The sequence below is a fragment of the Populus trichocarpa genome, chromosome 19 (assembly GCF_000002775.5).
Source record: "Populus trichocarpa isolate Nisqually-1 chromosome 19, P.trichocarpa_v4.1, whole genome shotgun sequence".
In the NCBI taxonomy this organism is placed as follows: domain Eukaryota; kingdom Viridiplantae; phylum Streptophyta; class Magnoliopsida; order Malpighiales; family Salicaceae; genus Populus; species Populus trichocarpa.
Genome location: NC_037303.2, coordinates 4999738 through 5027607, shown reverse-complemented (window position 1 = coordinate 5027607; position 27870 = coordinate 4999738). Strand labels below are relative to the sequence as shown.

At 33.0% G+C, this 27870-nt stretch overlaps 3 protein-coding genes across 5 annotated transcripts; 2 read left to right on the top strand and 1 right to left on the bottom strand.

The window, feature by feature from the left end:
- Nucleotides 1-6548: 6548 nt before the first annotated feature.
- On the top strand, nt 6549-9255 carry LOC7491047 (histone acetyltransferase HAC1). The gene is made up of 5 exons (XM_024590959.2): nt 6549-6791; nt 7113-7395; nt 7782-7896; nt 8193-8490; nt 8581-9255. The coding sequence occupies exons 2-5, from the start codon at nt 7181-7183 to the stop codon at nt 8850-8852; spliced, it is 900 nt and encodes a 299-aa protein (XP_024446727.2). The 5' UTR covers nt 6549-6791; nt 7113-7180; the 3' UTR covers nt 8853-9255.
- Nucleotides 9256-11320: 2065 nt separating this feature from the next.
- On the top strand, nt 11321-18424 carry LOC7469889 (syntaxin-132). The gene is made up of 13 exons (XM_002325810.4): nt 11321-11620; nt 12321-12419; nt 12572-12628; nt 13450-13498; nt 14605-14693; nt 14766-14839; nt 15948-15990; nt 16090-16150; nt 16264-16289; nt 16368-16445; nt 16966-17046; nt 17729-17794; nt 18021-18424. Exons 1-13 carry the CDS (start codon nt 11603-11605, stop codon nt 18192-18194), a joined length of 915 nt encoding a protein of 304 aa, XP_002325846.1. The 5' UTR covers nt 11321-11602; the 3' UTR covers nt 18195-18424.
- A 564-nt stretch (nt 18425-18988) lies between these two features.
- On the bottom strand, nt 18989-26351 carry LOC7469888 (protein EMBRYO SAC DEVELOPMENT ARREST 30). Of its 3 annotated transcripts, none has more exons than XM_024591044.2 (11): nt 25694-26351; nt 25504-25597; nt 24031-24101; nt 23862-23950; nt 23516-23759; nt 22784-22896; nt 22497-22587; nt 22107-22235; nt 21064-21382; nt 20829-20952; nt 18989-19955 (listed from the first exon to the last, which is right to left on the bottom strand). In XM_024591044.2, the coding sequence occupies exons 1-11, from the start codon at nt 25859-25861 to the stop codon at nt 19499-19501; spliced, it is 1899 nt and encodes a 632-aa protein (XP_024446812.2). In that variant the 5' UTR covers nt 25862-26351; the 3' UTR covers nt 18989-19498. The 3 variants fall into 3 exon arrangements, with proteins under 3 accessions (XP_024446812.2, XP_052305304.1, XP_024446811.2); XM_052449344.1 differs by having other exon boundaries at nt 20829-21382; nt 25694-25913; nt 26005-26351; XM_024591043.2 differs by having other exon boundaries at nt 20829-21382.
- Nucleotides 26352-27870: the final 1519 nt, after the last annotated feature.

The following is a 27870-nucleotide window of genomic DNA, read 5'->3' as shown; positions in this document are numbered from 1 at the left end:
ATAGTATAGTGTTAGTCTGAGTGCCACGAGTGATCATCTTATCAAAATGATCAAAATATGGTGATCATGTCAAGATGACCAGTCCTCAATAGTCACAAGTGATCACCCTATCAAGATGATCAATATGTGATCACCGTGTTAAAATTGTTGCTACTCAATTTTTGACTCATGTTTTTTATAGATTTTCAGAAAAAACCAAAAATAGCAATCGTTGAAAATCATCAACCAACGCCACGCGGGTGATGTGTGACAAAAATAATCATTCTTTAATGGTCATATGAAATCACTCTATCAAGATGATCAATATGTAGTCACCATGGCAAGATGACCATTTCTTAGTAGTCACATCTAATCATCCTGCTAAAATGAACAACATATGATCACCGTATCAAAATAATCATATTGTCATTAACATCCACAAATAGATATGCAATAACCATGCAAAGATGATCATGTTTTTAGTACTAGTTAGTCGTAGACATATGTGATCACTATGTAGGGATGATCATCATTTTAGCAGTGGTCCTAAAATGGGCATATATGATTAACATGTGAAGATGGCCATTCTTTCAATAATATTAAACTTTATACATATATGGTCACTAGTAGCTCAAAATAGGCATATATGCTCTCCATATCTAGATGATCATATTTTTAAGAATATTAAGACATTGTTTGGGAACGCGGTGCAAACCGCGTTCCCAAAAAATTCAATTTTTTTTTTGCAAAAATTTAATATGTTTTGTATGTTTTGGATCTTTTTGATGTGCTGATGTCAAAAATAATTTTTAAAAAATGAAAAAAACATCATTGGCATGCATTTCGGCACGAAAAGTTATTTGAAAAACAACCATAACCACACTGTCAAACAGGCTCTAAGTTGTAGTATATGTGGTTATATTGTCTAAATGACCATACTTTTAATAGTTATCAAAAGACACATATGGTCATCGTGCCCATACTTGTAGCAATATGTGGTCACCATATCAAAAATGACCATTTTTTTCACACTACTCATAATAAGACACATGCAATCATAGTGTAAAGATGATCGTCTTTCAAAATCTTATCTCTTTTATACAAGCTTGCCAAGCTAAGATGTAAGTACTCTTATCTCCCAATACTATTGTCACATAAGCATTATAAAGAAGGGCAATGACCAACACTCCCTTTTTTCCTCAAAAGAAAAATTAAAAAAAAAAAAACAAAAAACAAAAAAAAAAGAAAGTCAAGCATAAAACCTAAGGATTTGGCCAGACAATCAAAAACACTAGCAGATAAAACAAAACAAAAATAATAGAGAGAGACTGTCAAATCTTAATTGCCTCCCTCTAAATTCAATTAGACAATCAGGAACGACTTGACTAGATGATCATAATGTCACCAACCTGATAATGGACATGTCCTTAAAAGTCTCGTGATCCTTAACCCATATGCTTTATACACCCTCCATATTATCTCTGATTCATTTTAATGGAGTCTTTACATATGATTTTCTTATGATTTAGTTCTCTTGTAATCAATTCAGGTAATTAAACTTTAACTTTTGAGCTTTAATTTGGTTAATTAGTGTGTATGGATGTGTTTGTGAGTTGAATGTGATTTTTTATTCTTATTTGCATATTTGGTTATTTTTGTTCCTAAATTTATTGAATGAGAATTAAGTATTAAGGACTAAATTGAATGATTCAAACATGGATCTAATTGAATAGGAGCTTATTGAAAAATATTATTACTTTTGAGTTTTTGTGTAATAAGTAATCTATAAATTCATTAAATTCAACCAAATAGATCGAGATGTATTTATTTTGAATGATATGATACATTTAGTATGACTATACTTTATTAATATTTTTTTTTTTTTTGTATAGAAAACCTTTAATGAGCTAGTTTGGTCATTAGTGAAGCTAACTTTGTCTAGTTTTTTTTTTTAAAAAAAAATCAAAATTAACTAACAAACATAAGGTTAAGGATTTATTGTTTTCTTTTTAAGTGTTGTGTTTATATGTGATGTATTGTATGTTATTTGTTCATAATTTTTAATTTTATATATTATTTTGTATCTATCTTAGATATAAGATTTCAGACCATCTAAACTCCAATAATGAGGTTTTTATTTTGGATTTTGTTGTAATATTTTCCCTTTTTTTTTTGTTATTATCAATATTAGTATTTATAATTTAATAACATCTTTAGAATTTCCATCACTTATTTTGGTACTTAACTTTTCTTTTTTACTTTACTTTCTTTTCCATATTTAGAATTTCCATCTTTAGAATTTCCATCTTAACCCTCGATGAATTTTTGGTGAAAATTTCTATTTTAGTAAAATAGGTTTAAGCCTTAAGACTCAAATGCATAGTTTCGAAGCTTGGCTTAGCAGGTTCACTCATTGAGCTATTACCTGGACTAGGTTGGGTTTCCTTCAAAACTTTATGTAATTGACTAAATCAAACTTAGGTGATCTAGTCAAAACCTAAGTGGGCCACAATCAACTTTTTTTAAAAAAAATTAAATTATGTCATTTTAGTTTCATTTTAGTTTTTTTTTTTTTAATTTTGTTTTAAACACCGTTATTTTGGAAAAATATTAAAAAAAAACACAATTGACTTGAGTCAACCAACTAGCATGTAGGTCGACCCACCCAACCCATGGCTCATGCATTGGGTCAGGGTCATAGGCCAGGCTGAGTTTCAAAAATATGCTCGATTGTGTTCTTGATGCATGAGGAAAATGAATAGTTTTAAGGTCTATATTTTTATTTGTACAATTTCATTGTAGATTTTTATAAAATTGTAATCATAATGCATGGTTTGATACGTGGATTTGGGCTTAAAGCCTAGATCTAATTTTAAGTGATGTAATTCTTGGGATATGGACTTTGCTTATAAATACGGGTTATAAGCTCCAATTGGATTTTGATGGCCTAATGTCTCTTCGAATGAGAGATTGAACTTGATTTCAATTTTCAAATCACCTCATATAAAAATGGTTAGAAAGGTCCATTGATTCAACATATAAATTAAGATAGAAAATTGGACAATAATATGGACTTGTATGATAAATTTTATTAAGTTAGAAATTAATGGTAACCTTGTCGAAGGCACATCGGATGATTGTGATCTGCCTAGTTATGTACACAACCATCTTAACTAGAACTCTACTTTTACAAATTATTTTGTTCATGATCACCTAAACATCGACTATTGTAATATGACTATGCACTTTATAGAGATCTATTTTGATGATATGGTAATTAAATAACAATCTAAGCATGCTCATTTAAAAGAATTATAGACATAATTTGATTGAATAAGGTTGCATAGATGAATTATTTAAAGTGTGTATGGATACTAACATTATTTGAATTCACTTTGTAATATACACCACAAAAAAGATTATTTGAATTCACTTTGCAATATACACCACAAAAAAGATAGGAAAATGCTAGGTTTTTGGTTGATTCTCTTATTGATCATCCTTCTATGGATATCATTCATTTACTTGAGTTAGATGTGGCAATTGCATCATTATAGTTGTGAAAATTTTGGTTTGATGGATTAAAAACTAAACATTGGGTCGGAGCAATAATAATCGTTATATCTTAAGTATAAGGTATGCTTATTCATTTTGCCTAATTTCTCGTGCAACAATAATAAGACTAAACAAAAATCCTTATAATTGGTTTCGTTGTCATTTTTATTGTGATGCAAGCTATAATTGCTTTGCAATACCAAACATGAGATTATCTTTAAAATAAAGTTTCACATTTAAACTTTAGTTATACATATTTCATTATTCTATCATTACCAAAATATAAAACTAAAACATTGAAAAACATTTAATAACATATTAACAAAATCTAATTGGCCTTGAAAAATTATTGTAAGGCCAGACCTATAAGCACTATTTACCGGAATAGTGTAATGACATTTTTGTCACTTCACTCAAGGAACTTTGCACTGGCTTTCAAGGGAAATAAAGTCTTTTCACATGGCCTATTTCTCATTTCCAAATTGACCGGAAACAAATAAGTATTTTTTCATATTGATTGCACAGTGAAACGACCAAAATACCCTTAAAAGTAAAAAATTTAAACTTGAGTATTTTTATATTTTCACAATTATTTTTTTGTTATTACAATTTAATTTGAGGAGAAATTTGGTATTTAACCAAATATAAAGAATAATGAACAATTAAAATGCACAGTAGAACGATGAAAGTACCATTAAAATAAAAAAAAATTAAGCCAGAGGTTAAGAATGTTTTTGGTTTTTCACAATGAGATTTTTATAATTAGAAAGTCAACTCAAAGTCACTTTTGTATTTAGCTTAATAAAAAAACAAAAAAGGACATGCGTGTGTGGCACACCCAGGGGCACGTGTGGCGCCTCCCAACATCCAAAAATATCTTTCCACCGTGTCGTTGAAAGTATCATGTGTCATCTTCCTTTTGTTGTGGCATGTGTCTCCGATAGTGGTTCGAATTATCACCAATAGACATTTTCATTTTTGTTCTTCTCTCTCTTCTCCCTTGAAAATTATAGTTTGACCATCTTGGTTATTGATATTTCAACTTCAGTCTCTATTCTTTTGATTTCTCAATTTTGGTTTTGATCTTTTTATAGAAGTTTTTTTTTTTAATTCCATTCTTGAATCCTATTTTACAAAATATTATATTCTCTAATTTGGTCCTCATGCTTTGGATTTCTAGTTTTTTACCTTAGCTTTTTTGTAAAAGTTTTATTGGTTTTTAATTTCATCCTTCAAATCAATAGTTAATACGAGATTTTTTTTTAGAAAAAAAGAACTTTATAAATTTCTTTATTTTTTTAATTGTATTATTCCAATTACATGATTTAGGTTGTGGGTTTAATGAAATATCTTGAGTTGGCTCAATCCTAATTAGCGTGGTTAAAAGTTTATCACACTCCAATCCATAAGCCACAAACTTGAAAAATTTGTATTAAAAAAATATCCACAACTCAATATTTCCATGTGCTTAAATGGAGTCATATGAATAAAATGATATATTACATCATGATAATGTTTGAAATTGTGGTAACGATTGCTGTACAAAATATTTTTTGCTTGAAAATATATCAAAATAATTTATTTTTTTAATTTATTTTGAAATCAATATATTAAAATAATCTAAAAACATAAAAAAAATCAACTTGAAAAAAAGAATTCAAAATTTTTCGAATGAGCTTTTTGATTGCAAAAACATTTATGATTTCATATCTTCTCTTTATTCTCTCTCTACATAAAAATATTAGGATAATTATTAAACCTCCTTTGAATAAAATTCTTATCTAAAAAACCCATCAATATATTTTTTTAATTACCCATCTTAACCCCAAATTAAAATATTCATTTAAAAAATACAGAAATATTTAATGATTTTATGTAGAAAATATTTTATAAGATTATATATCTCTAATGTTACATTTTCAATTTTTATGCTATGTATACAGTTGTGTTTATAAATATAAATTATATTTAAATATATGATTCAATAATCTCTTTTTTCTTTAAACTAATCAAATACAACTACAACTAGAAAAAAAAAAAAGGTGTCTTCTTAAATAATTGTCTGAATAATGGTTGCAATTTGAAGGAAACCAATTATGCTATATTATATAATATCATTGTACATATATATATATATATATATATATATATATATGTGTGTGTGTGTGTGTGTGTGTGTGTGTGTGTGTGTGATTTGCACATATAAATATAAAACATTGTACGTAGAATCATTTCTATCAAAATTGATCATGAATCTGCATTCAATTTCATATATTATAAATCTCATTTTGATGTATCTGTTTTTTTTTCAATGATAGAATGATTCCATGTTTTAGCATTATTTCATGAGTCTTAGATGTGAACACCAACGAGGAGACCCGAGCAATTATATTTGTTGATTATTGAGTTCATTTAAATAAAATAAAAATGTAAGTGTTAAATAATATTTATATAATTTTATTTATTAAGAATAAAATAGTACTTTTAATTTAATCTATATTTGTATTTAGGTTAAGACTAAAACACTTATAATATACAGATCATTTAAAATTCTAGCTTTTTTTTGTGTTTTATCTTAATTATTTTAACAGTAAGCAGGTTTTTTTTAAAATTTCCTTCTTCCCTATCCAATCCATCATTAAAGGATTTCAAAGACAAGTCTTGCTTGCATTGAAATCAGAAAAAAATCTCTATGTTTTTCAGTTTATGGCACCAGTTGATTCGATTATAGTGTGAGGAAATATTGTTCGTATAGGAGAGGAGAGGAGAATTGACTGAGAAAAAAAATACCCACTGCAACACTCTAATGGATATCTCCCTTTAGCAACTTGCATTCCATCATGCTTTGAGAAGAAGAAGTAAATTTTTTTAAATTTAATTTTTTATATATTTTTAAATTATGCTCATATTAATAATAATTTTTTAAAATAAAAAATATTATTTTAATATATTTTTAAATAAAAAATATTTAATCTAAACAATTTTTTTATTAATATAAATATTTAAACTAATTTATATATATTTTAATTAATCTTGTCTTGTCTTATTATTATTATTTTTGAATTAAATCAATAATCTAAATTTTCCGATCGATTGATTTCCACCTTCGTCCTTCGTTCTTTAAAAAAACTAAAATTAAAATTAAAAAAAAAAAATCGAATTTGTCGCGCGATTGGACGATCAGTTATGGAGTTCCAATTCGAAGGTTAAAGCTTCGCTTTGCTTGCGATCTCTCTCCCTCTCTCCCTCAATTTCAGGTTTGCTAGGGTTTCTAAAATTTGATCGATTCGATTCAATTACGTAATTGTTTAATTGTTTTAGGGTTTTTCTTGCTTACCATTTCAATTCACTTTCTATTCATTCAATTTTATATCTTCAATTCAATTCACTTTGCTTATTATTATTATTTTTAAAAATCAATTCCATCAAATTACCCTAATTTCAATTTCATCATTTTTATGTGATCAATCAATGTAGTGAGTAGTGGGCGATTCAAAGTAGTGATGTTTTCTTTCTTTTTTAATGTTTTAAAGTCGTTTCCTTTTTGATTTGTTGTTTTGTTTGTTTGGCTGTTGCAGTTGGAGAGCATGATAATTACAAGTAGTAGTAGTAGTAAAAGTAATAGTCAGTTATTGGTGTAAAAAAAATGGAGAAGGAGATGAATGTGCAAGCGCATCTGTCCGGGCAAATCTCCGGGCAGGTTCAGAATCAGTTACAGCCCCAGCAAAATGGGAATCAACAGATGCAGAATTTATCAGCTCCTACCACTGGAGGTGTTGCTGCTGCCGGTGCTCATTCTGTTAATGTGTACAATGCTGAACCTGAGCTTCATAGATATCGCTGGCTTATGCAACAAAAAATGTAAGACTGTCAGTTTCACCTTTACTTCCCATATTAGTTCAACTTGAGCTATTTCAGTAATATCTGAATTTGATTGCTATTGATGTATATGTTCATGTCCGTTGTATTTGCTATTTATAGAAGCATGGTTTAACACACTAAGCTCTGTTTGGTAATGTGTTTTGCTAGGAAAAAGCATTATGTTTCTCAAAAGCGAAAGCACCTGCACCGCTTTACCAAACACTTATGGCTATTGAGATATAGGAAATGACAATTCTAGTTTTTTATTCTAGTACCCAACTTTACATCTATACCCTTTTATTATTTATTTATTTTTATCTCCGAGATGGGAATATCCATGCCTTCTATTACTGACCCTTTTCCTTTATTTTTTACTGTCTTTCTAGATTTTCAATTATATTGCAGAAGCAGTCTCAGCCGGTTGGCGATCAACAGAAACAAAGGTTTAAGGAATTCGCCAAACGATTAGAGGAGGGTCTATTTAAAGCTGCTCAGACAAAGGTTTTTCTCATTCTCTATCTAACCCTTTATTTATGCGTGTATTTAGACTGTTATTTTTGTGTCCCCATTGTCGAGTCCAGAGATATAACTTCATGCTACTTCTTGTAAGAAAGAGGATAAATTGATCACTGAAATAGTGTTCTACTCAAAAAGGCTGAATTTTTGTATCCTAAGAATTGTCTTAAATGTAAACCGCTATATGATTTTTATACAAATTTGCTGGATTTCATTCCTTGATTGTTCCAGTTTTTTTTTTCTTTCTTTCAATTTACACTGCAATCAAATCTTTGTTGTAGGATGATTATTTGAACATGAATACCCTAGAGAGTCGTCTGAGTAGTCTGCTCAAGCGCCCCCCTGCGAATAGTCAAAACCAACGGCATCCACAGCTCGTTAATTCTTCCTCATCCATTGGTACCATGATACCAACTCCTGGTATGTCAAATAGTGGGAATTCGAATATGATGACTTCTTCTGTAGATACCATGATGATCTCTTCCAGTGGATGTGATAGCATAGCACCTATAGCTGCCAACACAGGGGGCCTGTTGCCATCTAGTGGCATGCACAATGGTTCCTTTGGTAGACCAGATGGTAATTTGAAGCCTTGTGGCACCTGTAATCTTCTTTGTTAATTGTTGCTTTGTTTACTTTGCGACCATGTCACACAATCTATGCTTGCAGGAAATCTGTCTAATGGCTATCAGCAGCATCAGCATCTGCATCTGCTGAACAATGATGCTTTTGGTCAGTCTCTGCTCATATCTGATCCTAGCAGTCAAGTAAAGCGTGAGCCTGGAATGGAGCACCATAATGATGTTTTGCACTCACAAACCTCAGACCACTTCCAAATATCTGAATTGCAAAACCAATTCCAGCAAATTGTGCTTGGAGACCATTCTAGGAATGCGCAGAATCCCCCTCATCCAGACCGACAGCATGACATGAGCTCATAATTGACACAAAATTCACAGCAAATGCAACAGATGTTGCATCCACATCAGTTGGTTTCAGAGTCTCAAAATAATTTTAATGGCCTTTCTGTTGGGACACAATCAGATTCAGCATTGCCAGGTCAATGGTATCCACAATCTCAGGACCGGACTCACATGCCAGGGAGCATGTCACATGAGCAGCATGTCCAAGACGATTAGCTGTTCTGGTTGTGGTTTGAAAAAAATTATTTTATAAAAAGTATTTTTAGTTGAGGTTGGTTTGGAAAATATATGTTTAGTTAAAACTGTGGTTGAAATTAAGGTTGAATAAAAAGTAGTTTAATGTGTTTGGTAAAAAAATACTTTTTAAATTGAGGTTATAAAATAATGAAAAAATATATATATTAATATTGATGGTTTTTAATTTAAATATTGTAGATTTAACTATTGTTATTATATCATGAAATAAATAATATTGATATCAAATATTTTTTATTATTTCATTAAACTATTTGCAATTTCATCACGTACGAAATCTATCCAACAAGGACTATATTTTCTATTGTTTCTTAAGCGCGCAACATCAAGTAAAAATATCATCAAGAACAAAATTGGGATTGTAATTAAATTTTGCAAATGCTACGTCGTTAAATGATTTCCTTCTAATTCTTTAAGTAAAACACAATTAAAAAAAAAAAAACTGAATTGTTTTCTAACTGGGTCGGGCCCGGCAAGAATAAAATTTGGATTGCGATTAAATTTTGCAAATGCTACGTCATTAAGCGATCTTCTTTTAATTTGTCGAATAAAATACAATTAAAAATAATTTAATTTGTCGAATAAAATACAATTAAAAATAAAAATAAAAACTGAATTTTTTATTAACTGGGTCGGACCGGGCAAGAATAAAATTGGGATTGCGATTAAATTCTGCAAATGTTACGTCATCAAGCGATCTTCTTCTAATTTGTCGAATAAAATACAATTAAAAATAAAAATAAAAACTGAATTTTTTATTAACTGGGTCGGACCGGGCAAGAATAAAATTGGGATTGCGATTAAATTCTGCAAATGCTACGTCATCAAGCGATCTCCTTCTAATTTTTCGAATAAAACACAATTAAAAAAATAAAAATTGAATTTTTTTTCAATCAGGTCGGACCCGATTCAATGCATTTAGCTTTGGATCGAACCCAGTCCGGCCAGAACAGTAGCCGGAACAGTGAAGAGTGATTCCACTGTTCATGTGAATAGTAGAGTCACCCTCCACTATTCACTTAATTGAACAGTGAAGAGTAAAAACTCTTCACTGCATTCTCAGATTTGCAGAAAGCAGCAGAGAGCTGCTTTCTGCAACCTTGCGGTTTTAATTAATTTTTAGTTGGCCCTACATGAATAGTATATTATAATTCTTTGTTATCAAACATTTAAAAGTTACGGTTTGCTTTTAAAGCAAACCGCAGCCTCGTAAACAAACAGTCACTTATAATGTTTTCATTTTACATCGAAACAACTTTATTTGATTTTTTATTAGTACATTTGATTCAATTTAAGTTAAAGGAAGACCGAGTGATGTGTATTGCCAATATATTGGAGTATTTCTTGACACAAACATTAGTAAGTAAATAAATTGAATTGTGAAGTTGGATCTTAATATCAATTACGTTTTAATTTTTAAATTAAAATATTATTCTGTAGGCCATTATCCATTTAAATAATAAATTCTTCGCATTAGATTGTATTTTCTGAGAAGTTATATACAAAATTGTATATTTTAGATATATTATTTAATCCATGAGTTATATATATTTTCTTTTGATGAGAATGAAGATTTCAGAAAATATATTTCACAAAGTGAAAATAAAAAGGATCTTCGGTATAGTGACTTCTTCATCAAGTGCACATTTTAAGATTTTGGATAGATTAGAGAAAAGATTCATTAATATTAGTTGAGTTTTGACCTTTTTTTATATTCGTAAAAATTTTAGAAATTTTTAATCATCACTCCTACATTATATATATATATATAAAATGGATGTATTGATATATCGGGTCATCTCTTAGCTTCCATGGCAGCTTTAATTAACATATATCTAAAATCTCATTTAATTATAAATTTTTTTAATATCCATATATTAACTTTTAAAAAATTTCAACACCCTTGTAAAAAAGTTGTTAAATAAAATTCTAAAAATATAGTTTAACTGGTTAGATTTTAATTTTGTTTTTTAAAAATTATTAGTTTGAGTTTTACAAACCTCAAAGTCATTAAAAACTTATATGATCGTTAGCTTCAGAACTTGTGGGATTAGATGCGTACAAACTATCTGAAATTTACGTTAATAATAAAAAAAAGTTGTAAAATAAAATCATGGATTATTATATGTATTTTATACGGACCCATAAAGCAACTGTACAAACACGTTCAATTCCTGTACTTGATCGTATAGAATACCTCCTCCCATGATATGGAGAGAAAATTAAAAAAAAAAAAACTGACAACTATTTCTCTCTGTCTCTGACGATAATTTCAACACGGGAACAGCAAATCTATTTTCATTCTCTCAGAAAAGGAAAGGAAAGAAAAACTCCTCCTCCTCCTCCTCCTCCATCCCTTAATTAAGACCTGGGGTTTTCCTTTTTGTTTTATCTGTTGAAAGTTAAAACAAAATCCCGGTCTTAATTAACAAGCAATTGTTGTTTGTTTTTTAAGAAAAACAATAACAATAACAAAAGGAGGCTTCTTTTTTTCAGCTGCTGTTTCTTCAACAATGAATGACCTTTTGTCGGTAAACATATGTTCACTATCTTCTTCTTTTTAGTTTGTATCGATGTTAATGTTGTTTTTGTTTGTCTTGTCTTTGTCTTGATCTAACTTGTTTTTGATGGTGACAGCTATTATAATTTGTTTTTATTGTTTTTATCTGCATTCATTTCGTTGGATCTGTTTGGGAAACTGAGGATTCAATTATGGGTTCCTTTTGTTGTTTAAAAAGTTGGGATCTTATTTTCTTTTTTGATGTTTGGATGGTGAGAAAGAGGAGGAAGATGAAGGAAATTCAAAATTTTAAATCACGGGATCTATTATTTTTGGGGACCCAAGAAGATGAAAAATTAAAAAGTCAGTAAATGGAGCATGACACGACCGATTCGCTTAGTTTAGCTGACATATTATCGAAGTTTACTCTTCGAATCTAGTTATGTAATGACTTATATTGTCAAAGGAGATGCTTCCTTCTACTGCTCAAATTTGCTGTTTTGATTCTTAACGCTCTAGGCTTTGGGATGCCAATGGATATGTTACTAACATGGGAAGCCAAATTGAATTGCTTTGAACACAAGAAATTAGTCGTTCCTTGTCAGTAATTGTAGCAAACCACCATTTGACTGTAATGTTTGTGTGCATGTAAAATTTAATTGTTAGAATTATTTATGGCTGGGTTAAGATGAGTTACATGTTAATTTTAATGACTTGATTGAAAATTGCAGGAGTCCTTTGAGATCCCTCGGGGTCAGGGTTCCAGAGGCGGGGATATTGAGATGGGAATGAATTCTGCAGACTTGGGCTTGGAGAGTTTCTTTAAAAAGGTTTCTCCCTTTCTTTTCATTTTGTTTCTGTTGTTCCTTACATGCCTTGTTATTTTCCTTTTGATACTATTGTTGCCATTCAAATCCTATATTTTGTTGTTTCCATCTCGTTTCTATTAGTTGACGCCATATCCTCATCTTCTATTTCCCAGGTTCAAGAGATTGAGAAACAGAATGAGAAGCTGGACAAGTTGCTCAAAAAGCTCCAGGTATGAGCCCCATTCAGCAAGTTCTTAATTAACTTGCAAAGAAACAAAGAAAAAAGATTGACAGCCTCATAACTGTTTAATAAGCCATTTAGGTTGAGAAAAGGTTGAAAAATACTTCTTTCAAAGAGACCACATAAACTCGAAGTTTATTCTGTTTTTGCCCAATCTCCTTGAAGAAAAACTTTTCCTCTAGGAGATGTTGTGCCAATTTTAAGTCAACAGGTAAATTTGTGATGTCATGCCTTTATCAGTAATCCCACCTAGTCTAGATATCAAATTTTTTTTTCAAAGTTTTGTGATCAAGGAATTGTTAAATTCTTAAGGAATATAATACTTTCAACTTAAATAAGGTCAATATCTTTGTTTTGGCATCCTCTGGTTTGGTATGCTTGTGGTCATTATATTTGGATCAGTATTCCATATATGGTTCCATGGCATGTGGTTCATCCAAATCTTTTTTCATTTTGTTTCTTGGAGGGTGGATTGGGGGTTTGTGGAGGGGTTCCCTTCATTATAATTAGAATGTATGGCTTAAACTAGGTGATAATAGAAGCATTTCAGAAACTCAGATTTGCAGGCTTGGAAAATTTATTGCTGTTGAACTATGTTATAAGGCCTCCCTTTTTCCAGTCTTGCTGTTTATATGTATAGACTTGGTGGTGTTCTGACAACACCTTTTCGTGCTAAGCAACACCAAACATATGTTTAACAGTTGCACAGACGATAAGAAAGTGTTGCTAGGTGCAATTAATGTCTTTGATGGTGGAAAAATCAGCTAAGCAGTGTTTTTGGTTTCCATTTCTTGCAAATCTTGTACGCAGGATGCACATGAGGAGTCAAAGGCTGTGACCAAGGCTCCTGCCATGAAAGGTGATCAGAATATTTCGGTTGATATTTTTCAATGTTTCTCTTTGTTTTTATGTTTGTAAATTCAAATAACAATTATATTGGATAAAAAGAATGAATGAAGTTGGGTAAAGCAAAAATACACGAAGATTTTTCCAACTTTTAGGCTGATTCTATGTTCTCAATTTTTATTAAATGGTTAGAAAAATTGAGCGATATGCATGATTGGGAAAATCAATTAGCAGTATCAGATTAGGTGAATAGGGATGGCAATGGTCAGATTGGAGTTGGATTTTGCTCCACCTGCTGCTGAATATTTAAATCTATCACCTGCCTCCGCAGCGGGTGGAGGACTTTCTCCCCCCGGCTGCTATCCACCAGGTACCTAACTGATTTTTTTTTTAAAATCAATTTGGAAAAATAAGATTTAAGATTAAAAAATAAACCGCATCTCCATCAATAAATCATAAAACCATAAAATAGAGTCAACTTTAAAGTCCTATTTGTCTTTGCACCGTGACTGTGTTTTTCAAAAAAATTGATTTCTTCTTCAAATGATTTTTTTTTTTGTGTTTTTGGATTGTTTTGATGTGTTGATATCAAAAATAAATTTTTAAAAATGAAAAAAATATTATTTTGATGCATTTCCAAGCGAAAAAACCTTGAAAAACAACTGCTATCACAATGACAAACACTACTCAAATCCATGCATAAAACCATAAATATCCTTCATGAATTATGAGATAAAAAAATTCATGTTTTTTATTGAAAAATGAAATTACAAGTCCGGATTGGGGTGGGCCAGATGATGGATTTGGTGAACTAGGTAGCTTCAATTTGTGTGCGGGGTTGGGCCAGATGATGGATCGGGTGAACCAGGTAACTTCAATTTGTGTGCTTCAATCAGCCTTCCACAAGCATTTAATGACTTATGGCTGCAAAAAGAAATTGTAAAACACATGACTTATTTTGTGAATCTATGTTTGCTACTCTGACTTCTGATTTCTTTCTCCTTTCCAACCTCTCTGTGATTCAATTTCATTTTCTTTACTCGTTGAACTTAGTATTTTTCTAGATTCTTATGATTTATGAACCTCAAAGTTGATGATTGGTTTGGTTTTTGTCTGCAGGAATCAAACAGCGAATGGAGAAAGATGTCGATGAAGTTGGAAAAATTGCTCGTTCAATAAAGTCAAAACTTGAGGAACTTGACAAAGAGGTAGGCCAACTGCTTCTTCTTTTTTCCAATCGATTTACAGCATTTTAACAATATCTGCTTTATGTTGTCCAGAATTTATCTAATAGGCAGAAGCCGGGATGTGGTAAAGGAACAGGTGTAGACCGATCAAGAACCTCAACTACTATGTAATTAGCATTTCAACTCTGTTTGGAAAACCTTTTTCTCTTTCCAATCATAAGTTGTATTAGTTATGGGTGTTTGATCTGTTGTTTTTGGTAGACAATGAATCTTTTTGATGGGGTAAAGAACACATGCTGATTTACAATAATAATGCATGCGGATTCACAACAATAATTTATGTAAAGTCAGGATATGATGAAGGTCATGGGTCTAAATCTGCAGTTTGCTGAAAGGAGTTTTAATTTAGAATGACAGTATTTGCTTCTGTTTTTGGAGTTTAGTGTTCTAAGACAGAGATCACAGACATGTCTTTAAGTTGGTGATTTTTATGTGCCTGTTTTTGTTAGCTGTATCTTTTGAGTGCTAAGATTGTGGGTTTGTTTTTTCAAATTGTCGTCTGCAATTATTTTTTCTTAAAAACATGTAAATGTCCCAGAAATTATGTCTATACATAGAACCCTTAAACTAAAGGCCTCTCTGTTTTGGGTGCCCCCAAACTAATTTTTTACACTTTATTTAAGGAAAATATCACATCTAAGCTAATATGCAAGTTAAGTATTACCTCCAAAGACATTCTCTTCATTCAATATAGCATATACTTGACATCCATATAGTTGCACCATCATCATTTTCAAAAGATCCATTGTAGAGTAGATGAAAATCAAACAATTTAGATAAGAGCCAGGCGAAAATTACCCTTGGGAGAGTGGTTATCTCTATTTTTCTAAACTTTTGTAAACATATTAGAAAGACTAATCAAAGGGAAACGAGTTATGGCATGCTAGAGTTGCAGTCAATTTAAAGTTAGTTAATGTATATTGCCCTGTCTGACAGTGGCGGAGATAAGGGGGGGCTGGCAGTGGCCCCAGCCCCTGCAAGGAAATTGTTTTTCCAGCCCCTCCCTTGACAATATTTATAGCCCAAATAGTAAAACAAATCGTAGCCCCCCTTAATTTTATTTTCTGGCTCCGCCCCTGCTGCTGTCTGATTTATGCATTTATTCTTTCCTTTTCTTTTCAAATTTTTATTAAAGCCCTGTAGGAGTTGTAGATCTTTTGGAAGAATTATCCATATTTTTGCCGTATCTGATTCGGTGTTATGATTTTATGGCAGAGCCTTGAAAAAGAAATTGAAAGACAAGATGGCTGAATTTCAGGTAGGTAAAGAAATGTAAACAAGCATATCTGAATGAGGATCTTGCACTCCTTTGCCTATTTTGTGACAGTGATCTTATGACATCTCTGAATTTTTATAGACTCTTAGGGAAAACATCCATCAAGAGTACCGGGAGGTTGTTGAGAGGCGTGTTTTTACAGGTTCAGGCCATTCTCTTGTTTCTAATTAGATGGTCTTATGCCAATAATCTGATGGCATATTTTCCATGATACAATGCTAATCTTTTATATTTCTTGATTTACTCAATTTTCAGTGACGGGAACAAGAGCAGATGAAGAGGTGAAACTTATTGTACTTAAAAACTGCAAACAAATTCATAGTTCTATAATCTAAGTTTTGTTATTCCGAAATGTACAGACGATTGACACATTGATTGAGACTGGAGACAGTGAACAAATTTTTCAGAAAGCAATTCAGGAACAAGGGCGAGGCCAGGTCTGTTGATCTTTTGTTCCTCCTCTTGCTCTTTTCTTTTTCTGTCTTTTTTTTTAAATTTATTCTATGAGAGGCCAGCCCAACTGGTTTTGAACACACAACAAGAGGTGGTCTTTACTCTTTCTCCAATTCCTAAATTTCCACCCACCCCTCCTAGACTTTAAGCCCAAGACCTTCAAATTGAATTCCCAAGTCTCAACTGCTGGCATGTCCCCTAGGGAAGATTTTGAAAGAGGACCAACAAATGTTTGATGTTGAATGTTTTTGTTGCAGTTTTTTTGACAATATTGTTTCTTAGGAGGCCATGTATATGATTTGCTCATTCTTCCCATCATCAATACTTCTTTGTGTCTTTATTCTTTCCTTCTCCAAATTTTCTTGTTTTTCTTTCCATGAAAATCATTGGAAGCTTTTTGGATAGTCATAGTTAATACTTTGCCACTTGGCTCATCATTTGCCTAATAGTGAATCATCATAAAGGGTCATTCCTGATTTCATTTTTGTACTTTTTTGTATGCAGATAACAGATACTTTGGCAGAAATTCAAGAGCGCCATGATGCAGTCAGAGATCTGGAGAGGAAACTTCTGGACTTACAACAGGTGTGCCAATACAACAATTATATTTTTTTCCCTTTTGGCATTAAATTGGTATTTCTGTAGCTTCTTACAATTATACATTTTCTTTTGATTAAAGCAGATATGCAACCACAGCTGACTTTTAAAAATTTTGATGTCACTTTAGCTTTAATTGTCTCAAACTGGAAAGTGATCCTTACTTAACTTTGCTGTTCTACTTTTAACACTGATTTATTTGAGGTAACTTTCACCTTGGGCTGGGTGATTAATGTTGAGGGCCTTCCGGCATTGTGGCAAGCTTGAGCTTAGTCAAGTAGTTTTTTGTGTGGTCTTTGTTTAGATGTGATGAGATGTTGATGCAGGAGCTTTCTATGGAAAATTAATTTCTTTTATATCTGAAATTATGGTTATTTGTTCAATTTAGGGCCCTGTGATTAGCATCTGACCACCTTTTGTCAGATTTAGATAAGATGAGTATCTGATCACTGATGAGTTCTCTTTTTTTTAACCTTCTTATAGAACTCCTGTCATTGGAATGTTAAGTGAAAAATGTGGAATTGAGGGTTATAGAACAAGAAGTGAGTCTATTTTTAGTGGCAATGGCATCTGTGCATGTGCACCCAGAGCAAGATACAAGCGTTTTTTTTCTTTTATGTCGAGAGAGTGAACATCAAGGATTTTTTTTCTTTATTCACTTGTCATGCAGATTTTTCTGGATATGGCTGTCTTGGTGGATGCACAAGGGGACATGCTTGACAACATAGAATCACAGGTATCTTCTTTTCTGGATAAAATAATTTTAATTATGGTGACAAAAAAGAGAGTAATTACTTCCCAGAAAATAAATCAAAGGTAACAAGTTCATTCCTGTTTCATGCTTTTGCCTTGGATGAGAAAGGAATGAGTCGGTGCTTGAAAATAATAGTTACATTTAGCTGTAGGGTGATGGTTCTTAGAATGCTTGAACCCTGTGATTTAACAGCCTACTGCAATTTCAGGTCTCAAATGCAGTAGATCATGTGCAGTCAGGGAATGTTGCTCTCCAAAAGGCAAAGAAGTTACAAAGGAACTCCAGGAAATGGATGTGCATTGCCATTATAATCCTTCTTATCATTGTTGCCATCATCGTTGTGACCGTGCTTAAGCCATGGAATAACAACAAGGGCGCCTAGCCTCTATGGTCTTGTATAATGTACAAATGTAATGAGTTTGTGAGATTGACCTTTGTAACCCTCCGGCAATTTGTCAATTTATATTTGAAGTCCATGTTTGAAACTCAACTTGTCTGTCCATTTTCTATAATGAATTTGTTCGAGTGTGCTACTTCTATAACCATGTATTATTATTATTATTATTATTATTATTATTATTATTATATGAAAGAAATGGAGATTACAGATTAGTGTCCTTTTGGCTGATGCCTGAATTGGTTTTAAATTTTGGAAGTTATATTTATTTTCTGTTCCTGCAAAGCGACCCCCCATGGAGTGATGATGGTGGAGCAATCCTTCAAGAAAGGATATGAGGTCAAAGGAACGCCGGTGAACAGCTGAATCATGTGCTGAAGCGTAATTGCAAAGGCCGGTAAAACTGCTTCTCTCTCACAACCGCTGCATATTAGCCATGTGTCCTGGCCATTCCTGATTCTTTTCTACTGAACATATCTCTGAAACTGCGGAGGTTGAATGTGCCGATCATCCCATGATTGATTTAAGGTGGTTCCTAGTTCCTACCTTCACCTCATATGGTTCAGGGGTACAGGCCACATTTACATTGAGTAAAACCTGCCAACTCTTGTATTCTGCAACTAACTTTGCTTAGCCCACCTGCATTTTCCAAGATGCTTCGTGTTTGTCAACATTATTTGAGCATGCGGGTCATTGAACTTGAACGATGATGACAAAATAACATCGGCATATGTTATTGTTAACATCTAATGGGTGATGGAATTGTTAGAACTATGACAAAAAGAAGAAGAAAAATTCTTGTCATTGATTTCTGTTCGAAACAACTTTACACTCCGACAGGAAATTCAGTTCAAGGACAGAAATTAATGTTTCAGATACCAAAAAGATCTTCAAGTGGAACTAACTGCAAACTGTCCAATACCAACATTCCCAAATCAAAGCTCCTCCGTGCTGAAGCATCTTTCATGTTTCTCAGAAGACAGGGCATTTCTGCTTCTGCAACAGGCTTATCTTGAAGGTATCAGTTGTGCTCGCTACTACTATCACGCTAAAACAGTGTCGTATGAAGAAGGTATACAAATGTTTTTCTTTTCTATAAGGGTTTCTTGAATCTACTAGGAAAGAATAAATCTGAATATTTCCTTCAAAACACCAAGTTGGAACTGTGAAAAAAGACCTTGGACTCATCGCCCCATCCCCAAAACTCTACATCCCAGAAGATATTGCTGAAAAGTTGAGTACCATCTTCAGTTATAAAAACAGAAGTCCTATCATCAGCACATCCACTTCTAGTCATTAGGATCCCATTCATCATCCTGATCCATCGGTATTTGAGTAAGACTACTTCTACCTCTACTGTCATCAGATTCTTGCTGTTCAACACCATCATTTTCATATTCTGACTCGCTATTATCATCACTACCCTCTTCCACTACTGCTGACTCTGAGCGAGTATCTTCCTGACTAAGCTGCATCCATCTTGGGCACTCATCCTCTCCTCCATATAGGAATCGGCCATCATTACCTTTTACCTGTTTTGGAACCTCAGCAGATGGAATTCTACAAGAGCATTCAGGAAGCGGGTGAGACAGGAATGTGGTTGGTTTTGACAGAAGGGATTGCCTGATAAGTCCGTCTTCACTCAAGCTTTTGTTGAGATGTTCCCTTACTACACGTTTCCAAGTACGATTGTTATGGTGGTACAAGTTGTCATGGATAATGTTGAAAAGTTCTGCAAGAACCCTCCTGTTTGAAGAACCAACAAAGCATCAGAATGATTTGTTCAATTTATAATATACAGGTGAACATCAAGAAGATATATCAAGACTGGCCAAAACCAGAACTAAAGTACAAGGTGTGCAAAATCAAAAGGAAGCAGATAAAACCAGTACAACAAATTTTATTACATGAAAATTGAGATGGATTCAAGATGATTTGTTTGCTTAAAAACAGCAACACCACAGTGCAGAAATCAATGTAAAGAAGATTATAGAAGACCGCAAGACACTTTTTCCTGGCATGCTACAATACTTCTCGTGGCTATCTCAACATAACATGATTATTATTTGGGAACTGCTGCCAACTGAAAGCTGATAACTCTCTGGAAGAGCAGCAGGGAAAAAATCATTACTCAACACAAATATATAATATATATTATCATATGAAAATGCAAATTCAGGTTGATAATCTTTCTCAGAAATATAGTACATCTGTTACGTTCCTGGCAAATCCTTCCCTCTTTCTGTCTGTATGGCAAGTTTTAAATGCTTCATGGCACTATAATTGAAGGTGAAAAGTCAGCTGCTCCTTGCAGAACATCAAAAACCAAATGAACATAAATTGTGGAAGTAGAGAATCCCTACTATCAGATGCATATATACTGAAAAAATGAATCAATGTAATCACAAGTCATTGAATTTATTTTGCCCCGCTGGCATTTTAAAACTGCAGAAAATTGTGAATCTCAAGTATCATGTAGTCGAGGACATTCATCCACACTATGCTTCCATTTTTTGCGTTGAAACATATTGTACTTCAATCAATTTCCATGGAATGATTCAGTACCTTTATGCTGTAATTAATTTGAAGTTCATAATAAGAGATTTTTGCCCATCATACCTATCTGGCCGATATGTTTTAGAAGAAGCACTCTCGTATAGCCGGTGTCCCATGACCAAGCTTGAGAAGTCTGGCCATCCACTACCATCATTATGGAAACCAGGAAAAAATGCATCTGCTTCCACTGAGACAATATAATCAAGAGCATCCCAGATTAACCTGTGTGCTTGATTCCTCAGATCTACAGATGAAGGGTCTGGTTCTGTGTCAGACTCAGTAATCCAACCATACCAACCTTCTTTTTCATGTTGATAGATGGGTCTGTCTGGACGTGGAGGAAGGGGACGAGGCCGGGGACCTGCCCTATTCCACTCTTCTTTTAATTGTTCCTCACTTTTGGTAGGTGGAGGCTGGAAAGGATTCAATGGAAGAGGTGTTTCAGGACCAACCAAATCAGATAATTCTTGCTTAGTGCACACCTGAGTGCGATCCACAGTGTTAGAGAAGTTTGCTCGCAGAGGGATCAAAATGCGTTGACCACCGAAAGTTTCAGACCCAGCCACGTATATCATTGTTTCAGTAGAATAGCCCATCTCTTTAAGGAGAAGACCAATCTGAAAATGTTTCAAAGAAGTAAAAGGGCCCCACAAAGTTGTGTCATTCCTGGGATAGTAACATTTGATAAGATGAAAACTAATAATTTGCTGCTAGCTAGGAAAGCTCTTGTAAAAAGCCTTCCTCCTAAGATCTGTGTTATATGCTACCATGCTAGGAGACAGTCAACATTGGGCTGCCCAATGGTGGTGGAAGATATGCAGGATAGATTGTTCATGGTGGGTTTTGGAAGGAGGAAGGAACATAAGAGCTTGTGGTGACATGGTTCTTATTTGGTAAGCTTGGATGGAGATAAATAGTCGACATTTTTAGGATAAGTCAACCTCAAGACAATTGTTGTGGAATAGGATGGTGCTTCTAGCTTCTTTGCAATGCAATGCATGGGACCACTATGGTGTATGAGTTTCAAAGCTAATTTAGTGAGATTAGACTATCTTTTATATTGAAATTTTGTTGTTTTTTTCTCATTCTCTAATTGGAGGATGTCTTGTTCTCTAAAGTGCTGCTGGACATTTCTTCCCTTTTCTATTGATACTTTCTTCTATCTAAAAATGAAAAATCCCTTCTAAAAGAAAGTTTAAGGACTAGAATTAATATGAAATCTGCAAATGATTTGGCAAACATAATTCAAGCAATGTGCAAGAAACAAAACTCCAGTGTAGATAAAAGAAGCATGCATTGTGCAGTTTGGACTTGAAAGTTAAACCTTAACCCTGTGTGTACCTCTTCTGGCATGAGGGGGCATGACCCATTGGATCTTCGGACGTGTGAGTCTACACTTAGCTCATCATTAAGAATCCCTTGCTTAATCATCTGTGCCCTTCGGTACTGTATAAGCTCAGTGTGAACATCCTAGAGGAAGTGCCAAGTTAGAAGAAGGGGCTAGGAAAAATAGAGAATTTAACGAGGTATTTATATAATCTATCTTCATTTATGTTTGAGGTAGAAAATCACAAAGAAGACACATCCAAATATTGAAATTCCAACTACTGAATTTTATGACCAATTGAACAGCAAAACAAGTACTAAAATTAAAAGAAACCAAACTTAAACATATCGATGCAACTTTGATCACAGCAATGATATAGATGAGAAAAGGCTTGAACAACTAGCCTGATATAATTCTGCACAACCATGATATGCCAAGGTATTTCTCACTAAGCCAGGATGAAATGCAAGGAAAGGTTGACCAGATGCCCGTAACCTGTGGAAAAAGTTTTAGAGCCAAGAACTGCAAACAAATGCTTCATAGATTGTGAAGTTGCATGCAATTTATTATTGCAATGTCGGTCATATTCTTACAGAGTGCTAAACTAATGAAGATTGTGCACATCCTGAAATCTGGTAATTGGCATTATAATTTTATTGGAAAGGCAAGGTAAGAAACTAATCAGTTATACCTCTGAACCATCAACTGACCAAGCACCTGAATTTTTGGGCGAAATTTTAGAGCATGAAATGCAACTCGACATCTAAGCCTCTGAAACTCAGACATGCTCGGAGGAAGAATTGACTGCAAAGAAAGTTACCAACAGAGATTAAAGCATTATCAAGAATAAAAAATAAATGAACACCCAAATTCCATGCCCCAAATTGAGTAGTCCATTGCACAATTGCGCATACCAAACTTTGTGAATTGAAAATACTAAGGGAACCAAAGTAGCTATCAAGTTAAAACGATGCTCAACATGTTTCTTTGACTGGCAAAATTATCACTTTGATCCACAAATTTCTATTGAATTTGTTTAGTTAAAATTGCAGTTGGCATCTCAAAATTACAAGTTCAGAATTCCACTTCAGAAAAGATGCTGCATTAGGCATCTGATTAGGGTTTTTTCCTGGTTCCATACAATTGCTTGTTAATCATTAATTCTTTGCAAATAAATAAAGAAAATTGAAATGAGCATGTCCTATTATTGAAATGAGCACATCCTTTTATTGAAATAAGCACAAGAAACACAAGAAAATAACTAACAGTTATCATCCAAGCAAAGGTCATATCCTAGAAGAAAAAATGACAAGAGAGATCAAAATCAATTATGTTAACAATTATGAGTAGAAAGGTGGTGCTATTCAAGATGAGAGAACAATATAAATCATTTTATGATCTACATTGCAATATATTCACCTACCTGCAGGCATCCTCCATCATGAAGAACTAGTCCAATAACCTTGGATTTCTTTAACTCAGGCAAAATTTCTTTAACATAGAAACTTGGAGAAGCAGAACTTTTGGGCTTATAAGTATGGATCTCATTCCTTCTCCTGCCCGCCTTCAAATTCTCAGGCAGGCTGTTCACAACGATTACATCATTTTTAAGTGATGCTATGAACTGCTCTTCATCATAGAGATATGAAAAACTCTTGAATTTGTAACTGTTCCAAATTCAGAAATTAGAAAGAAAAAAACAAAACCTGTAAGCTTCTCAAGTGCAAGGAGTTCAATGGCAAACCATTAAACAAGCTAAAGTAAATTACCTAATGCCTTTTGATTGAAGACTTTCTTGAATCTCTGGAATGACAAGAGTAGCATTTAGAAGCCTGGATATGGTGACAAGATCACAGATCTAGAAAATTAACAGAAATGTTATGAACTCTCATTATAAATCAAAATTAAAACAAGTTTATAACATCAAATGAATCATACCGAGGATCTTATCTTCTCAAATCCACCAAAAATTTTTGCATAAATGTAACCGTTGTTCTTTTCATTTGGAACTGTAACCCAAGAAAAAATGTAAGCAAAATAAAAATCAATGAGGATAGAAATTCTCAAATGTAGCCTACAAAGATCATAATATAATGAGCAAGGCAGAAAGTGCACCAAGTTAATAGGTATCTCGTTGATGAAATGAAAGTAAATGGGAAGAAAGCTTGCAGCTTTGGTGAAGACAATTTATTAGAAATCAAAATAATTAGAATGCTCTTTTCTGCCATTTCACCATATTGCTTATATATAGAGTCTTGTAAAGAAGTAACGGTTACATAATTCCACAAATAACAACAAAGGGTTGGCTGATTGGCAAGAGGTGTCAATATAAGGGTAGGTCATGATTCAAAACTTATTAGGAGCAAACTCTTCCTTGAGAATTATCTATCCATGCCCATGAAAGTAAGTCCAAACTTTTCCCAGTACAAGTGAATGGAGCAACTTTAATGCACCAGGAATTTAACCTAAGTCACAAAACAGATTGGGGTTTCCCTTCATCCAAAATATAAAAAACGTCACAAACATGTTCCACAATATACTCTAAAACAAATAATCATTTCATAGGCTTTTACATAGATTCCGCTGTAAAAGTATGCAAATAAACATAATGGTGCACATTGTATAACCCATTTTCCACAATCTACTCTAAAACAAATAAGCCACCTTCATTTTTCACAGGCTTTTACATAGATTCCGTTGCAAAACTATGCAAATAAACATAATGGTGCACATTGTATAACCCATTTAAGGATTATCAATATCAAACTAGATAAGTAGAGTTCTTTTCCAAAAAAAACTATGGTACTTAATTTAAACACACCAACCATGCATTGATTGTTATAATAATAATGGAGTTGCACAAAACATGCTTTTTGCACCATTCAATTGGTCAGACTAACCAAGTAAGGAATCCCCAACCCCCTACCAAAATATAAATAAATAAAAATAAGAAAGAAAGAAAAATAAAGGGGAAAAAAGGAGAAAAGAAAGAACATCTACGACTCAACCACTTTCAGCAAAATACAAGATCATCCAATTGGAAACGACAAGTAGAAACGCAACCAAATGGAATGATCACTAAATTCCCTACAGGATGTGTCAATTACTCCCTCAGAAGCATGTTAAATGGGGTGCCAAATCCAACTTGAAATTACCTCAACCAAGCTATAAATTTACATAAACTTTCAAAGAAAGCTTCAACAACTTACCGATCCACAGTTTATTTAAATGCACTCCTACAAAACTTAACTGATCAAATCCATTTCACATTTCCAAATTCCACAGCAGCTAATTAATAACCAGAAGACACTCGCCTCCAATAAAAACCAGTTCAAGAAATTTAACCTCAATGGACATAAAAGAAACAGAAAAGTAAACAGACAAATAGAAAAGTTCAGCAAAACCCATTACCAGGATAACTGCTTCTCGGGTTGGCATAAGGCTGCAGTGACTTCAAAGACTTCACATGCCCCCACGACCTCTTATTTCTAACAGCTCTATCACCCTACAAAACCACGAAAACCCAGATGAAAAAACAAATAAAGAACACAACAAATGCTAAAAAAACAAAACAATGCAGAACGCAAAATGAAATCTGTACGCCAAAGATAGGAGTGAGGTTAAATCCAATGGCAGGCATTAAAGTAGATTGCAGTGAATAAGGCCCCGAAAGCTTTGTGATGGAGAGGTGAATCACTAGAGACACCATTGATAGTATCAAGACAAACAGTGCAATCCATTTTATCTTGGATTTGAACGCCATCTTCATTCATTCATGCCCAATTCCTGTCAAAATCCGAATCCCACAATTCCTCAAGCCCCTACAACACCAATTCCGAAGAAATCAAATCCAAACAAAGAAAAGGGATTGGATTTAAGTGTTAATGAATAACTTGCAAGCTCCCCGGGGACCTGGACGAATGGGGTCAAACATGAATTGAATTGAGTTTCGTTTGGTTGAAAATGAGAGGATTTGAAAGGAAAGTTGTTGTCTTTATGTAGTGTGAGTGTGTGGTTTTCTGATACAGGAAGGGAATGAAGTAACGAGGGATTGAATATAAGATTAGAAGCGGAACTAAATGAAATCAAAATGGAAGAGAAAATAGAAAAGAAAGTTCGTGTTAGCAGAAGGGAAAGAGTTGTTGTTTGGGAGGTGTTGGGTATGGGCTGGCAGAAGAGAAGAAAGAGAAGAGTTGTGAAAGAGACAGTCAGGGAGAAGAATGTGGATTTGGATTTGGATTCGGAAAGGACTACTTCCTTCCTTCTCTCTCCTGGTCTCCGTCATCAAATAAATAATAATAATAATAAAAAATTAAAAAAAAAACACATTAGTTATTAAAAACTTTTTTATATTTAAAATATATCAAAATAATATTTTTTTTATTTTTTAAAATTTACTTTTAACATCAACATATCAAAATAATCTAAAAACATCAAAAATTTTAATTTAAAATAAAAAAAAATCAATTTTTTCAAAAACACTTACTAACCTGAAAAACAAACGGGGCTTAAGTCTTTCAACTTGTGAGGCAAAACATTGTTAGCATAATATTTTGCTTTTTCTTTTCTTTTCATTTTGATCCTTTAATCTTATTTTTTTTATTTGATCCTTTTACATTATATTGATTTGGTATTAGTCTTGATGATTTATTTTTTATGCTTGTGTGTGAGGATTTCGCAATATGGGGGAATGTTTTGTCACTTTTTAATGCTCGGTTTGGCAACATAATATTCAATTTCATTAATTTTTTTAAAAAAACAGAGCTTTAAAGACAGGATTTGAAGCTTAAACAAATGTTCAATCCATTTTGTTTGCCTACATAGGGACTAATTTGCATTGTTAGAGAAAGAGGGTTTTCTTTTTCAGTCACTCAACTTTTCTTTTTAATTTGATCCTTTCACATTGACTTTATTTAAGATTTGATTTTGTATATTTATTTTAATTGCCTAGATATGGGGTTCTTGCAATGTTGAGAAAAATTTTATGCGCTCGGTTGATGCTCAATTTGACAAAATAAAATAAAATTATATTGATGTCAAATAATTTGGTGTTAACGGGCCAAAATTAAAAATTTAAAAATATGGCAGGCTAGGGTGAATAGGCAGGGATAAACTGGTTAGCATGTGCAATCGATGCGTCAGCGTTTGAAGAAGTCATCGCATTCAATCAACGCTTACAGCTTCCTCAAGTGGCTGAAAGCCTCTTTCCTTAGTGGCTAGAGATGTCAATAGGTATTCATGGATGAAGTTCATACTATTCATACTTAAACTTGTACCTAAATTACTATTCATACCCTACCTCAAAACCATCGAGCATGGATTTTAGAAACTTAAACCTAACTAGTCAACACACAATAAAATTGATGATTCGTTTTAACAAAAGAACATGATGGAATCTAAAAGGAAGACAATCCCTCCTCGGTGCTACCTCCTCCACCCTCTGCCCAAAGCCTTTAGGCATATGCCCTATTCTGAAAAAAAAAATAAAAATTCAATCACCATATCATAAACACCATGCCTTTTTGTAGAAGGAGAAATTAAATCTATTTGAACATGAGGTTTTCAATCCGTCAACACTCCATACTGCCTCTTTTACTTCTTTCATAGTCAACCCCATCTCAAGATCTGAACTTGATTCTGATTTTAACATTTTAAACCCTAATTCCTCAAACTTTGACCTAACTCAATTCTCAGCACCAAACCACACTAAATAAAAGCTCACTGCTTCTGCTTTGATATCTAATGGCATTATGAGCTCTCTAATAGTCGTGTAGATTC